We start from the raw sequence: 16,970 nt of genomic DNA on the forward strand, positions 1-16,970 counted from the left end.
TCTTTTCTTTTTATATTATTTGAGCCATAGAAGGCACATGCAACCTTGTTTTAATTAGGTAATGCATGCAGCTATATACATGACTCTTGCTAACTTGTTGAATATTTATACATGTTTTGCTGGTCAGAAACTGTTCATGTACATTGTTTGTAATGCTCCAAGCCCTTGATATTGTAACTTAGTTTCTCTTCAACTTTTCTGAGTTATTACTTTTTAGAAGATCATTCATCCATTGTAGTCCACTGTAAGCTTCTCCAGTCATATAATGTTCTCTTAGCCCATGCTCTCTCTTTTATTGAAAGACCACTGCCGCCTTCTGTATGACTTATCATGCTCAACTAACCCTGTTTTCCACTGCCCCTTCAGGATGTCCTGGAATATAAAAAGAAACAGCGACCCCAGAAGATTCGAATGTTAGATGGAGCAGCGAAAATGATAATGGTGGATGACTCTAAGACCGTGGGAGAACTTCTAGTGACCATCTGCAGCAGGATAGGTGAGCCAGCTTTTCCTTGCTTGTTGCAAAACAATCATAATAATAATTATTTGTTTTTAACTTACAATAAAGTAAGCATGTATTATGAGCTTTTTATTTTGGTTGAAATGTGGTTTGTATATTCAAATTGATTTTTGCTTAGGGTGTCTTTTGGTTTAATTTTGACCTTTTAAAGAGACGTATTTATTATTATTTTTACTCTAGCTCTGAAAACATCTGTTTATGGTGTCATTACTCCTATAAATCCAGCAATTATTCTCTGTGAAGCTTGTAGTTTGCAGACAAAAATAGGATAACTAGTTGTAGGACAGAAGTTTTGGGAAAAGACTAGTTATATTGAGCTTTTTTTCCCCCCCAGGTATAACAAACTATGAGGAGTATTCTCTGATCCGTGAGACCGCTGAAGAGAAGAAAGAAGAACCTACAGGAACATTAAAAAAGGACAGAACTCTCCTCAGAGATGAGAAAAAAATGGAGAAACTAAAAGCGAAGCTTCACACAGAGGATGAGTGTGAGTGAGCAAAGGGGCGAATGCGTTATGAATATCAGCCCAGATGAAATAATGTAATTGCAAATTGTCCTTATAATCCTATTTGCACAATATTCTATGACCACGGTTATCAGAAATTCTGTGACATGCAAAGATTTGTGTTTTTTATTACTTTATTGTTACCTAATTGAAAGTGTTGTGTCTGTCATATTCCCTAACTGATTTCACTTCATGATATTCAGTGAATTGGCTCGATCACAGCCGCACATTTCGAGAGCAGGGAGTAGATGAAAACGAGACCTTGCTTCTCCGCAGAAAGTTCTTCTATTCAGATCAGAATGTGGATTCTAGAGATCCTGTTCAGCTCAACTTGCTCTATGTTCAGGTAACCTGTTGACACAAATTGTTTAATTTTACAGTTGCTGGTCTTATTTTGAAATATGGTTCTCAGGTAGCATTGGTATTCTGTAAAGTTATCTAGCTACAAGACAGCATTAGGAGTAAGATCTTTATCTGTTTTAGGCCCGTGATGACATTTTGAATGGTTCTCACCCTGTGTCATTTGACAAGGCCTGTGAGTTTGGAGGAATACAAACCCAAATTCAGTTTGGACCTCATGTGGAAGTCAAACATAAACCGGGATTCCTAGAGTAAGTAAATGGTGTTTTTTAAATGTATTTATTTTTATTTATTTGTTTTCTTTAAATGTTATAATGTGACCAGAATTGTACTCATTATCTCGTTATTTCTGCATCAATAAGTTCAGTTGGGTATGCAACATAGAATTGTCTCCTCCTGTTCAGCTACTTGCAGAACTTGTACTTGCTGTGCACTGCTGACTTGCATTTCCTTCAGTTTATCTGTATGGGCATGTGAAAAGCAGAATCTGGCTTCCTTATGCATCCCTTATGACGCAGCAGATCCAGTATGACACTCGCAATGTAATTCAACGGTCTGCTTTGTTTATCATAATTTTGGCCAAATTCCACATAACCGGTTTTTCCTGGCAATCCCTAGCACCAATCTACCATAGTCCAACTGACTGATTTTATTTGCTGGTTATAAACACGTCTTCCTTTTACTGAGGCTAATCGTTCCCTGCTTCCCTGTATAACATTGATTAGCCCTAGTGCTCTTTCTTTGCTGGCACCTTGCACTGTAGCAGCAGTAACGGCTGAATCTCTTACAAAACATGTGGTAAGTCCCCTGCCGATTGCAAACTGACTTTTCGCTCTTGGTCTTTTCTCTTTATTTGTTTCACTGCATGTAAGCAGCTCTGCTTAATTTGAAATGTTTTATATATATATATATATATATATATATATATATATATATATATATATGTATATCATGTAAAACTTTATAATAGGGCAATGGAATATGCTGCGCTATATAAGAAACTGTTAATAAATAAAATAAATATCGAACACAGCATTTCTCATTAGAGACAGGAATCCATTTGTGATATACCCTCCTAAGTCTGCACAAGAACACACATTGATAGTTAGCTTGGTAATTTTTAAGGACTTACTCTCCTGCAGTGAACATCTTTTCTTTCAACTTTAATTCTGAGGGACTCTCATTGTGTGGTATTTCCCCCTTTTTCCTTCACTTGTATACCCAACAGGGTTGGGAGGGGAATCTCCGCACAGAAGCAGATCCCTCACCTTATCTGTAAATTCCCTCATCTCTGCCCTTTCCCTGTGCACCCTCACCTTCCTGTTCAATGTCTTAACCCGACACACAAGGAGGCAGTAGGAGCAAGGATGAGACCATATGAGCTGCTTTTTTTCCGCTGTATTAAAAACATTTATTTGTAAATCCCTGATAAAAGTAAAATTGTAATACACAGACAAATTTTCTTGTTAGTGCTAGGGTCAACTTGGATACCTGTAAATCATAAAATTGACCATCCGGGCTAACCAGGTGGCATGTTATGTATATATGTATATATCTTCCTGTAATTGTGAATCTGATGCCTGGTTGAATCAATATAATCTTTGTATGTATTGTTGAATAAACAAAGCCTCAACAACATATGATTGAAGGATAATTTGTTGTCCAAAAAATTTAAATCATAGAGATAACTGGCTGGAACATTCCTTTACATTTACATCTTATATTGATTGTATTAATATCACATACAAAATCAACAAGGGAAAATAGCAAGACCACCCAAGATCTGACAAGAGTAATACACAGTGAAAACAGTGTATGGTTATAATTGAATGAATGTCAAGAAAATATAGTTTATCAGCATTGTTTCTCTAGCATCCGTAAGGGATATTGGGGAACACTAACATGATGGGTATAGACGGGGTCCAAAGGAGCCAGTGCACTTTAAATTTCTTCAGCTGTGTGTGCTGGCTCACCCCTCTATGCCCCCTCCCACAGGCAGTTTAGAAAAAAGTGCCCTCAGGAGAGGATGCACATCTCTGCAGCTCCAGAGAGTTTTCTTCATTTTCATTTAAAACTTGAATGTTTTTCGGTATGCTGTTTGGGCAACAGCATACCTGCGCCATGGGAGTTGGGGGGGTCACCGGCCTTGCGAGGTGCAGAGCCGCTACCCAGCTGCAGGACCACCGTCCTGAAGGGCTGTTTGTTCAGCGGGCACTGCGCCTTAGCTGTCACAGCCGCAGCACGCCACACACCCCTAACGCTGCCTGAAGGTGACATCAGTGGTGAGTACAAACCAGTGACCTCGCTAGGGGGGTCCCCGGTCCAAAGTGCGGCTGACCGCGGGCGCGGCGTACTTGACCCTCCCTGGGGGGTCCCGCTAGGATCCCCCGTGTGTAAACTGGCACTAAATGTTTAACTAAGCACTTGTGTGAGGTTTTCAGCTTCTTTGGAGACGTTGCCAGTATAAGTAATAAATATAGCTCCGGCGCCATTGGAGGGGGCAGGGCTTTTTCAGAGCGGGACCAGTGGAGTTTTGGCCCCTTCCTCTGCTTATAGAAGCCATCACAGCACACACTCAGCGCTTCCTGCCTCACAGACACGCTGGAAACTGGTACAGGGTATAGCTAAGGGGGAGATCCGCTTGTGTACACTATCCTTGAGCCTATTTAGGACTGCATTTGATTAGTGTTTACTGTATTACAGAGCTGACAGCCTCACTGGGGCTGTGCAGCTCATGGTGTGCTGGTATTATCCCTCTCTATCTCAGTGTCTCCTCTCACATACAGTAGGGCAGGCTTGACTTATCACTGTCTGTGGGTATGTGTATGTTATTGTTCTTACTGTGAAAAATGGGTAAGCACAAGCTGTGCAGTATTTTCTCTCCATTATCTAATTACTCTGTTTCCTGTGAGCAATGCAGTCAATATTCACAAATTAGTGGAGAGGGTACTGAGCCCCACTGGTTAGGGTCTCCTAAGACTATGATGTCTGATATGTCATCCCAGCTCACTGCTAATGTGCAGAAAACTCAGCTGCTGCAATAAGCTGTTGCAGATTTAGCCGCTAGGGCTGATGCACAGCCACCCCTCTCTCATACAGGTCCCCAGAAGCGTGGTTTACCTGCTATTCTATCTGATAAAGATGATGATTTACAAGATAATGGGGATGATCTGGACCCCGTTAGTGGGGATCCCGATTCCACTCAGGGTATTGAACCCCTCATTTTGGCTATAAGGGATGTGTTAAAGCTCAATCTAGAGGATGCTGCATCTCAGCAGTCATTTTTCTTTGTACAAAACAAGCCCAATGTCACTTTCCCTGATTCTCCAGAGTTAGATGACTTATTCAAACAGGCCTGGAAAAATCCAGACAAAAAATTCCAAGTGTCCAAAAAGTTTTCTCATACGTCCTAGAGGATGCTGGGGATGACATCAAGACCATGGGGTATAGACGGGATCCGCAGGAGACATGGGCACTCTAAAGACTTTTCATTGGGTGTGAACTGGCCCCTCCCTCTATGCCCCTCCTCCAGACCTCAGTTTTAGAAATGTGCCCAGGTCGACTGGATGCACTCTGAGGAGCTCTACTGAGTTTCTCTGAAAAGACTTATGTTAGGTTTTTTATTTTCAGGGAGATCTGCTGGCATCAGACTCCCTGCTTCGTGGGACTGAGGGGGCAGAAGCAGAACCAACTTCCTTAGAGTTTCATGGCTCTTGCTTCTGGCTGACAGGACACCATTAGCTCCTGAAGGGAACTGAACGCTAGCCGTGTCTGGATGATCACTCCCACAGCACGCAGTCACCCCCCTCACAGAGCCAGAAGTCAAAAGACAGGTGAGTATAAGAAGAATGATCTTCTATCAAGTAGGTGACGGCTGAGGTGCGGCGCGGCTGGCGGGAGCGCAGCGCGCTATTGCTGCCCACACACACAGGAACTACAGGGTGCAGGGTGCGCGGGGGGGCGCCCTGGGCAGCAAGAAAAATACCTCAAACTGGCTAAAAGGGGGCATAAGTTGCCGCTGGCACAGCCCTACCCCCGCCAGTATAAATATTACAGTGTTTGTATGAGTGTAAGGACGCGCCATTGCGGGGGCGGAGCTTCTTCCTCAGACAGCCAGCACACTACTCAGCACCATTTTCTCTCTCTCCTCAGGCTGCAGAGAATACGTTGGTCCTCTCCTCCACTTCTGACAAGTACAGGGTGCTATTAAGGGGGGGCCCAAAGCGATTGTGGTGTGATAGTGTATATTACTATTTAAAAAAGCGCTGTTAGGCTGTGGACATATTGTGTTCACAGGAAATACTGGCGCTGGGATTGTGAACTGGCTGCTCCTATCCTGTGTCCCTCTGACAGATTTTACTGTAGGTCTGTCCCCTAAATAATTCTTAGTGTATCTGTTGGTGTGCTGCACACGTGTGAGGCATGTCTGAGGCAGGGAGTTCCTCCCCGGAGGAAGCCATTTTAGGGACACAGAGTTGTAATGTGGTGGCGCTACCGGCACACCAAGAGCCTGCATGGGTGAAAGAGCTACGTGACAGTATGCATCTGATTAACAGTAGATTAGATAAATCTGAATCTAAGGCTGCATGCTGGAGAAAATCTGTGGAAGATGTGATTTTTCAGGATGTTGTTATTCCTTATGCGGGCGGCCCCTCTGGGTCACATAAGAGATTATTTGCAAATGTTGTAAACACTGATACCGACACATATTCTGACTCTTGTGTCGACGATAGTGAATCCAGAGAGATAGATCATAAATTGGCAAAAAATATACAATATATGATTGTGGCTATAAGGGACGTGTTGGAGGTTACAGAAACCACTCCTGTACCTCAGGAGAAGGCTTATTTATGTAAGGAAAAGTCCAAAGTCACGTTCCCTCCTTCACACAAACTAAATGCTCTGTTTGAAGGGATGTGGGTGAATCCTGATAAAAGATTTCGTATTCCCAAAAGGATTCACATAGCTTACCCTTTCCCGGCTGAGGACAGGAAAAAGTGGGAGTCACCCCCTGTGTTAGACAGTGCACTTTCCAGGTTGACAAAGAAGGTAATTCTCCCTGCTCCTGGCATGGCATCTCTTAAAGAGCCGGCAGACCACAAAATGGAAACGACATTGAAATCCATATATGTTACCAATGGTACACTGATTAGGCCCACTATTGCCTGCTCATGGGTGAGTTGCGCTATTGAAAAATGGTCAGAAAGTGTGTCATCAGAAATTGACACGATTGATAAAGATGAGATACTCCTTAAGTTAGGGAATATCAAGGATGCTGCCGCCTACATTCTGGAAGCAATGAAGGATATTGGACTCTTGAGTTCACAAGCCGCTACCATGGCAGTATCGGCTAGGCGGGCGTTGTGGATTTGCCAGTGGAACGCGGATGCAGATTCCAAAAGAAACACGGAGGCTCTCCCATATAAAGGTGAGGCCTTATTTGGCGATGGCCTGGATGTGTTAGTCTCGACGGCTACCGCAGGTAAGTCGTCATTTTTGCCCTCTGCGCCTGCACCGGCAAATAAGACCTATCACCCGCAAATGCAGTCCTTTCGGCCCAATAAATACAAAAAGACGAGAGGTTCCCCCTTCTTTGCAGGTAGGGGAAGGAGAAATAAGCCCACAGCGGCTCCAGGTTCCCAAGAGCAGAAGTCTACTCCTACTTCTGCCAAATCCCCAGCATGACGCTGGAGCTCCCTTGCGGGAGGCCGCTCGGGTGGGGGCACGTCTCAGACTCTTCAGCCAGGATTGGATTCTGTCTGGCCTTGATCCCTGGGTGTTGCAAATAGTATCCCAGGGGTACAAGCTGGAGTTTCAAGACGTTCCCCCATGCCGATTTTTCAAATCGACCTTGCCAGTTTCTCCATCAGAAAGAGAAGCAGTAACAGCGGCAATCCAAAAATTATGTCAAGACCAGGTCATAGTCATGGTACCGTTGTCACAACAAGGGAGGGGTTTTTATTCAAGCCTCTTTGTGGTTGCGAAGCCGGACGGCTCGGTCAGACCGATCCTAAATCTAAAGGATCTGAATGGTTACCTAAAAAGGTTCAAGTTCAAGATGGAATCACTTCGGGCAGTGATTGCCAGTCTGGAGGAGGGGTTACTACTTGGTGTCGGTGGACATAAAGGATGCTTACCTGCATGTTCCCATTTATCCTCCTCACCAGGTTTATCTGAGATTCGCTGTTCAGGATTGCCATTACCAATTCCAGACGTTACCTTTCGGTCTCTCCACGGCGCCGAGGGTATTCACCAAGGTGTTGGCGGAGATGATGGTTCTCCTTTGTCAGAAAGGAGTCAATATAATTCCTTATCTGGATGACCTCCTGATAAAGGCGAGATCCAGGGAGCAGTTGTTACAAAACATATCACTCTCTATGTCAATACTCCAACAACACGGGTGGATCATAAATTACCCAAAGTCACAATTGGAACCGACGACAAGGTTGTCTTTCCTCGGGATGATTCTGGACACAGAAGTTCAGAGAGTATTTCTTCCGCTGGAAAAGGCTCTGGAAATCCAGAAAATGGTAAAACAGATATTGAAACCATCAAGTGTGTCGATCCATCAGTGCATTCGGTTGTTGGGGATGATGGTGGCGGCCTACGAGGCCATACAGTTTGGCGGGTTCCATGCCAGAGTATTCCAGTGGGACCTGTTGGACAAGTGGTAGGAGTCACACCTATACATGCACAGAAAGATAATCCTGTCGTCAAAAACCAGGATTTCGCTCCTGTGGTGGTTACACAGCTCTCACCTACTAGAGGGACGCAGGTTCGGGATTCAGGACTGGGTCCTGGTAACCACGGATGCAAGTCTCCGAGGCTGGGGAGCAGTCTCTCAGGGAGAAAACTTCCAGGGACGTTAGTTACAACAGGAAGCCTGCCTTCACATAAACATCTTCTTCAAGACCGTCCCGTGCAGATCCTGGCGGACAATATAACAGCAGTCGCATACATAAACAGGCAGGGCGGAACGCAGAGCGGCAATGGCAGAGGCGACAAAAATCCTCCGCTGGGCAGAAAAACATCTACAAGCTCTGTCGGCAATATTCATTCCGGGAGTAGACAACTGGGAAGCAGACTTCCTCAGCAGACACGATCTCCATCCAGGAGAGTGAGCCTCTACCAAGAAGTCTTCGCAGAGGTGACAAGTCTTTGGGGAGTTCCTCAAATAGACATGATGGCGTCTCATCTCAACAAGAAGCTTCAGAGATACTGTTCCAGGTCGAGAGACCCTCAAGCAGTAGCAGTTTTTTCCGTCAGTGTATGTCTTCCCTCCACTTCCGCTGATCCCAAAAGTACTCAGGATCATAAGAAAAAGAAGGGTTCGAGCAATCTTCATTGTCCCAGACTGGCCAAGGAGGGCTTGTACCCAGATCTTCAGCAGTTGCTCATAGAAGATCCTCTGCCTCTTCCTCCTCGAGAGGACCTGCTGCAGCAGGGGCCGTGCGTGTACCAAGACTTACCGCGGCTACGTTTGACGGGCATGGCTGTTGAGCACCGTATCCTAGCCAGGAAGGGGATTCCTGAGGAGGTCATCCCCACCCTTATTCAGGCCAGAAAAGGAGTAACGTCGAAACATTACCACCGTATTTGGAGAAAATATGTGTCTTGGTGTGAATCCAAGAAAGCTCCTACGGAAGAGTTTCACTTAGGACGTTTTCTTCTACGATTGGGATCAGTCAAGTTCCAGATTTCGGCCTTGTCAGTGTTCTTCCAAAAACAATTGGCCTCTCTTCCAGAGGTTCAGACCTTCGTGAAAGGGTTCTGCACATCCAGCCTCCATTCGTGCCTCCAGTGGCACCATGGGACCTTAACATGGTATTGCAATTCCTTCAGTCGGATTGGTTTGAGCCTCTACAAAAGATAGAATTGAAGCTTCTCACTTGGAAAGTGGTGATGCTTTTGGCATTGGGTGCCTTGTCTCACAAGAGCCTTTACCTGATTTTCCATGAAGATAGGGCAGAGTTGAGGACTCGTCCACATTTTCTTCCGAAGGTGGTTTCATCTTTCCACATAAACCAACATATTGTAGTGCCAGTAGTTACTGACACATTCACTGATTCAAAATCTCTAGATGTGGTTAGAGCTTTAAAAATCTATGTTGCTAGAACGGCTTGTATACGGAAAACAGAGACTCTATTTGTCCTGTATGATCACAACAAGATTGGCTGTCCTGCTTCCAAGCAGACTATTGCACGTTGGATTAGAAATACGATTCAGCAAGTTCATACTACGGCTGGATTGCCGTTACCAACGTCGGTAAAGGCCCACTTCACTAGGAAGGTGGGCTCATCCTGTGCGTCTGCTGGGGGGTCTCGGCATTACAACTTAGCTGAGCAGCTACTTGGTCAGGGTCAAACACATTTGCTAAGTTCTCCAAGTTTGACACCTTGGCCGAGGAGGACCTCAAGTTTGGTCAATCGGTGCTGCAGGGTCATCCGCACTCCTCCCGCCCGTACTGGAGCTTTGGTATAGACCCCATGGTCTTGATGTTGTCCCCAGTATCCTCTATGTTGTCCCCAGTATTCTCTCAGTGAGACACGCCGCCGGCTCAGTCCGGCGGCAGCGCGTCTCAGCTGTCAGTGTCAGGACAGGGAGGAGAGCGCGGCGGCGGCGTGTAGAACTTGAAACCAGCCGCCGGTTCGTGAGCCAATCAGAGCTCGCGGATCGGCAGCCAATCAGGAGCCGCGGCTGCTGGTCCGCGAACACTGATAGGCTCTCGAACCGGCTGCTGGTTTCAAGTCCTACACGCCGCCGCCCAACATAGCAGCGCTCTCCTCCGTGTCCCGCCGAAAGGAGCGGTAAGAAGCACGGGGGGAGAAGCACGGGGGGGGGGGGAAGCACTGTGGGGGGCATTTGTATACCTGGCACTGTGGGGACATCTGTATACCTGGCACTGTGGGGGACATCTGTATACATGGCACTGTGGGGGCATTTTTATACCTGGCACTGTGGGGGCATCTGTACACCTGGCACTGTGGGGGTGCATCTGTACACCTGGCACTGTGGGGGGGCATCTGTACACCTGGGACTGTGAGGGGCATTTGTATACCTGGCACTGTGGGGGCAATTGTGGATCTGGCACTGCACTATTGGGGGCATATGTGTATCACGTCCCATTTTAACTGGCCACACCCATTTTTTTGGTGCGCACACACAGTACCTCTAAGGGGCAGACCTACTGGGGGGCAGGGTAATTTTTTAAGTTGAGAATTTTTGTATGGCCCTCGAAGAATTTTATAAATATCCAAATGGCCCTTGGTAGAATAAGGTTCCCCACCCCTGTTCTAATCTATAAATGAGCTGTTTGGCATTCACGTTGGTTTCATCAATAAAAAACAAGAAAAGATCATGTGTTTGTGCGGGATCTTTATTAGTTTCCATGTCCCCAGCTCTGTCACAATATGTAGGTCTATATTAAATATAAAAACGTTTTTTTTTCATTCATGCTTTCAGTTGTCAAAGTAGCTCTCCGTGTTTGGTGTCATTAACTAAATGGCAATAATTTAATAACCTTCCTTTGTGTGATTATAGCACATTTTTACTCATTGCTTTATTTACTGTAAGTTTTTTTTAACCACCAGGTTAATAAAATAAGTGTTTGATTTTCTTTTAGCCTTAAAGAGTTTCTACCAAAAGAATATATCAAACAAAGAGGAGCAGAGAAGAAAGTATTCCAGGTAAAGGATGATTTCTGTACTGTAAGTAGACATGGGTTCCTGCTTTGATATATGTATTTATAGGCTTTATTTAGCATCCGTTTATTAAGCAACACTTTATCAGAAAATCAGGTTTGCTTTGCCGAGGAAAGCTTACATTCTAGTTGTACTTTTAATTTTTCACATTGATCAATTTCGTGCACACCTTTCTGCACAAATTGTCATCATTAATAAATCTCTCTCATCCTTGGTTAGTGCCCACATCTATTTCCACTTACCAGTGCAACAGGAGTAACGTGGTTCTGAGAAAAGGCTTCAATGTTGCACAAAAACACTGCGCAGATGTGCCCTCATATATCTAGCCTCAATACACCATGCAGCGGGAGATGCCTGTTGCGACTAAGCTGCCAGGTCCATGCAACTTTGCTATAGTCTGTGTCTGTTTTTTGTCCGAAATGCATCTTAGTCACAATGTGATATGACTAGGAAGCACCAGGAGACTGTGCTGATTAGTTTGATATGCAACACTTGTATATCTGTGCACAACTGAGTCTGTTTACGGAGCACAACAGAACTTGGCATAAGAATAAGCTGCGGCCGTTGCATTATAACACTTCATATACAGATTCAGAGAATCAGTCGCACACAAATATACAAGTGTCGCATATAAAATTAATTGTGTCCAGTATGCATTTTTGGCAAAATAAGATGCAAAAAGACGCAGATGCTTGCAGAGTCCCACAGAACCTGGTGCACGGAGAGAGGCTGTTTGGCAGCATTGATGTATGAGGGAACAGACAGGACCCTGGGTTTGTAACATTCTGTAACGTCTGACTTTCTGGTCATCAGGATCATAAAAACTGTGGAGAAATGACAGAAATTGAAGCCAAGGTGAAGTATGTGAAGCTGGCTCGGTCTTTACGGACTTATGGAGTCTCATTCTTTTTGGTTAAGGTAAGAATAATCAATATAGATCTGTTTTCCATAGTGAATATTGATATTCATGTCAAAAGTACCACCTAGCAGATGGCTGTTTTTAAGCTTTACATTCTAAGGGTGAGATTCAAATGATATATCACGCCCAATTTCCTTTCTAAAATGATCTCCGTTATCGCGCATATTGCGCACATAGTAATCAGGTTTACTGTGTAAAGGGTTGGGTGCCTTGCTACTCCGGGGGTAGCGAGCTGAAATAATGATACAACGTCCCTGAGGGCAGAAACAGAACAAGTGTGGAAAGGGGTGAAAAGAATTGAATCCCGCCCTGAGAGTTTGATTCATTTCCTCATTAGCTTCTGTCTGTACCTACCATACTTGCAACAATTTAAATAGAAGGTAAGGCACAATATTATTATTATTATTATTATTATTATTATTATTATACATGTGTGATGCACAAGTAATATACAGCATTGTCTCTTCTGCTGTGTATTTTACCATACTGCTCACAGGAACAGTTTTCCTGCAGGTCGCAGGCAGTTTAATTTGTGACACTGTACTGTTATAGTCTGCGGATGATGTCTGCCAACAGGAAAACCTGTGCATATGCTGTCAAGTGAAGGAAAACTGTGTGTACACATAAGTTCTCAATCATACTTGGATATTCAGTTAGCCCCGAAGAGACATCGGATGTAAAATCCCCCAATGTTTTTTCGGGTTTTGTGTTCGGGCTATTCGATTAGCTTGTCCGTTAAAAAGTGCATTTTCACCCGAAAACACACAGGTTCAGTGTAACCTGTGTGTTTTTTGGTGAAATAGCCCCGTTTTCAGATGAAAACGGGACTGTTATCTGTGATTTAGCTTCGCCTGTCGGAGGAAGGTGAAACAAAATCCCCGATAAGCCACAGCACACGCCGATTTATCGTGGTTAATTAGATAGCCCCTCTGGCGATACTTATCACCCGATACTTATGTGCCGGGTAATTGAATATCAATGATAGACTCAAATGCACTGTTGCAAAAATTGTGTTTGATTCACCTGTAAAGGTTAGAATCAATTGATGTAAAAGGTTCTTCAACTATATAATGCAGTTCAGTTAGATCCAGTAACGTTGGTCCTATGATGTGGAAGGTGCGGAGCCACTATCTGTTTGAAACAGCCAACTAAGAGATCTTTGCTTGGTTCATGTCCTTAATTATAATTTAGCCATTTAATATAAAATGGTAGCTGCTCACTCAATTTAGTAATACTTTTCAGGTGCATGAAAGGGAGGAGTTATTCTGAATAATAACAAGAAAATAAGATTTTAAACATACCGGTAAATCTTTTTCTCGTAGTCCGTAGAGGATGCTGGGACTCCGTAAGGACCATGGGGATAGACTGGCTCCGCAGGAGACATGGGCACTTTAAGAAAGACTTTGACTCTGGGTGTGCACTGGCTCCTCCCTCTATGCCCCTCCCCAAGACCTCAGTTAGAGAAACTGTGCCCAGAGGAGACGGACAGTACAAGGAAAGGATTTTTGTAACCCAAGGGCAAGATTCATACCAGCCACACCAATCACACCGTATAACTTGTGATATACTACCCAGTTAACAGTATGAAAAACAACATAGCATCAGTCCAAGACCGATGAAACTATAACATAACCCTTATGTAAGCAATAACTATATACAAGTCTTGCAGAAGTAGTCCGCACTTGGGACGGGCGCCCAGCATCCTCTACGGACTACGAGAAAAAGATTTACCCGTAGGTTTAAAATCTTATTTTCTCTAACGTCCTAGAGGATGCTGGGACTCCATAAGGACCATGGTGATTATACCAAAGCTCCCAAACGGGTGGGAGAGTGCGGATGACTCTGCAGCACCGATTGAGCAAACAGGAGGTCCTCCTCAGCCAGGGTATCAAACTTATAGAACTTTGCAAAGGTGTTTGACCCCGACCAAGTAGCAGCTCGGCACAGCTGTAGTGCCGAGACCCCTCGGGCAGCCGCCCAAGAAGAGCCCACCTTCGTAGTGGAATGGGCCTTAACCGATTTTGGTAACGGCAATCCTGCCGTAGAATGCGCCTGCTGAATCGTGTTCCAGATCCAGCGAGCAATAGTCTGCTTTGAAGCAGTGCCGCCAACCTTGTTGGCTGCATACAGGACAAACAGTGCTTCTGTTTTTCTGATCCTAGCCGTTCTGGCCACGTAAATTTTCAAAGCCCTGACCACATCAAGGGACTCTGAATCCTCCAAGTCACGCGTAGCCACAGGCACGACAATAGGTTGGTTCATATGAAAGCATGAGACCACCTTAGGCAGGAATTGAGTACGGGTCCGCAATTCCGCTCTATCCGTATGGAAAACCAGATAGGGGCTTTTATGTGATAAAGACGCCAATTCCGAAACTCGCCTAGCCGAAGCCAAGGCTAACAACATGACCACCTTCCAGGTGAGAGATTTCAACTCCACTGTCTTAAGTGGTTCAAACCAATGTGACTTAAGGAAACTTAACACCACGTTAAGGTCCCAAGGCGCCACCGGAGGTACAAAAGGAGGCTCAATATGCAGTACTCCCTTCACAAAAGTCTGTACTTCAGGTAATGAGGCCAATTCCTTTTGAAAGAAAATGGATAAGGCCGAAATCTGAACTTTTAATGGAGCCTAATTTTAGGCCCAAATTCACTCCAGTTTGTAGGAAGTGAAGAAAACGGCCCAGGTGGAATTCTTCCGTAGGAGCATTCCTGGCCTCACACCAAGAAACATATTTTCTCCATATTCGGTGATAATGTTTAGATGTCACGTCCTTCCTAGCCTTTATTAGCGTAGGAATGACCTCATCCGGAATACCTTTTTCCGCTAGGATCCGGCGTTCAACCGCCATGCCGTCAAACGCAGCCGCGGTAAGTCTTGGAACAGACAGGGACCTTGTTGTAACAAGTCCTGCCTTAGAGGAAGAGGCCACGGATCTTCTGTGAGGATTTCTTGCAGATCCGGATACTAGGTCCTTCGTGGCCAATCTGGAACAATGAGAATTGTTCTCACTCCTCTTTTTTCTTATTATCCTCAACACCTTGGGTGTGAGAGGAAGAGGAGGAAACACATGTACCGACTGGAGCACCAACGGTGTCACTAGGGCGTCCACAGCTACCGCCTGAGGGTCTCTTGACCTTGCGCAATACCTTTGTAGCTTTTTGTTGAGACGGGATGTCATCCTGTCAATTTGGGGTAGTCCCCACCGACTTGCAATCTGCGCAAAGACTTCCTGATGAAGTCCCCACTCTCCTGGATGCAGAGCATGTCTGCTGAGGAAGTCTGCTTCCCAGTTGTCCACTCCCGGAATGAACACTGCTGACAGAGCGCTTACATGATTCTCGGCCCAGCGAAGAACTCTGGTGGCTTCCGCCATTGCCACTCTGCTCCTTGTGCCACCTTGGCGATTTACATGAGCTACGGCGGTGATGTTGTCTGACTGGATCAGGACTGGTCGATTGCGAAGCAAGATCTCCGCTTGACGTAGGGCGTTGTATATGGCCCTTAGTTCCAGGATGTTGATGTGAAGGCAAGTCTCTTGACTTGACCAAAGTCCTTGGAAATTTCTTCCCTGTGCGACCGCTCCCCAACCTCGGAGGCTCGCGTCCGTGGTCACCAGGATCCAGTCCTGGATGCCGAACCTGCGGCCCTCTAGAAGTTGAGCACTGTTTAGCCACCACAGGAGAGATACTCTGGCCCTGGGGGACAGGGTGATCCGCTGATGCAATTGCAGATACGACCTGGACCATTTGTCCAATAGGTCCCATTGGAAGGCCCTTGCATGGAATCTGCCGTATTTAATGGCTTCGTATGTTGCCACCATCTTTCCCAGAACTTGAGTGCAATGATGTACTGACACTTGTTTTGGTTTCAACAAGTTCATGACTAGAGTCATGAGTTCCTGCGCTTTTCCCTTCGGAAGAAAAACCCTTTTCTGGTCTGTGTCCAGAATCATGCCCAAGAAGGGCAGACGAATTGTAGGATTCAGCTGCGACTTTGGAATATTGAGGATCCAGCCGTGTCGCTGTAACACATTCAGTGAAAGTGATACGCTGCTCAGCAACTTCTCCCGTGATCTCGCTTTTATGAGGAGATCGTCCAAGTACGGGATAATTGTGACACCCTGCTTGCGCAGGAGCACCATCATTTCCGCCATTACCTTGGTGAAATTTCTCGGGGCCTTGGAAAGCCCAAACGGCAACGTCTGAAATTGGTAATGACAATCCTGTACCGCAAATCTCAGGTACGCCTGATGAGGAGGATACATGGGGACATGCAGGTATGCATCCTTTATGTCCAGAGATACCAAAAAATCTCCCCCTTCTAGGCTGGCGATGACCGCCCTGAGTGATTCCATCTTGAACTTGAACCGTTTTAAGTAAAGGTTCAGGGATTTTAAATTTAAAATGGGTCTGACCGAACCGTCCGGTTTCGGAACCACAAACAGAGTTGAGCAGTACCCCTACCCTCTTTGAAGCAGGGGAACCTCTACCACCACTTGTTGCAGACACAATTTGTGAATCGCATGTAACACTATCTCCCTTTCCAGGGGTTGTTTCGGTAGGGCCGATTTGAAAAACCGGCGAGGAGGCACTCTTCGAATTCCAGCTTGTAATCCTGGGAAACCATTTCTATTGCCCATGGATCCACCTGTGAGTGGACCCAGACGTGGCTGAACAGTCGAAGACGTGCCCCCACAGGAGCTGACTCCCTCAGGGAAGCCGCAGCGTCATGCAGTGGATTTAGCAGAGGCGGGGAGGACTTCTGTTCCTGGGAACTAGCTGTGTTGTGCAGCTTTTTCCCGCTGCCCTTACCTCTGGCAAGAAAGGACGATCCACGTGCTCTCTTGTTTTTATTGGAACGAAAGGACTGCATTTGATAATGAGGCGCTTTCTTAGATTGTGAGGGAATATATGGCAAAAAATTTGATTTACCTGCCGTAGCCGTGGAGACGAGATCCGAGAG

The 16,970-nt window shown here is 45.4% G+C and overlaps 1 protein-coding gene across 4 annotated transcripts in view; it reads left to right on the top strand.

Annotated features, from left to right (window-relative positions):
* Positions 1 to 16,970, top strand: part of TLN2 (talin 2) — a 701,648-nt gene that overhangs the window by 302,489 nt on the left and 382,189 nt on the right. For all 4 annotated transcript variants that reach the window (XM_063926512.1, XM_063926511.1, XM_063926513.1 and 1 more), the window contains exons 5-10: positions 367 to 496; positions 855 to 1,007; positions 1,229 to 1,371; positions 1,509 to 1,636; positions 11,008 to 11,071; positions 11,900 to 12,004. In XM_063926512.1, coding sequence (XP_063782582.1) covers positions 367 to 496; positions 855 to 1,007; positions 1,229 to 1,371; positions 1,509 to 1,636; positions 11,008 to 11,071; positions 11,900 to 12,004 — 723 coding nt within the window. The remainder of the gene's footprint in view (positions 1 to 366; positions 497 to 854; positions 1,008 to 1,228; positions 1,372 to 1,508; positions 1,637 to 11,007; positions 11,072 to 11,899; positions 12,005 to 16,970) is intronic.

The sequence above is a fragment of the Pseudophryne corroboree genome, chromosome 6 (genome assembly GCF_028390025.1).
Source record: "Pseudophryne corroboree isolate aPseCor3 chromosome 6, aPseCor3.hap2, whole genome shotgun sequence".
Classification (NCBI taxonomy): domain Eukaryota; kingdom Metazoa; phylum Chordata; class Amphibia; order Anura; family Myobatrachidae; genus Pseudophryne; species Pseudophryne corroboree.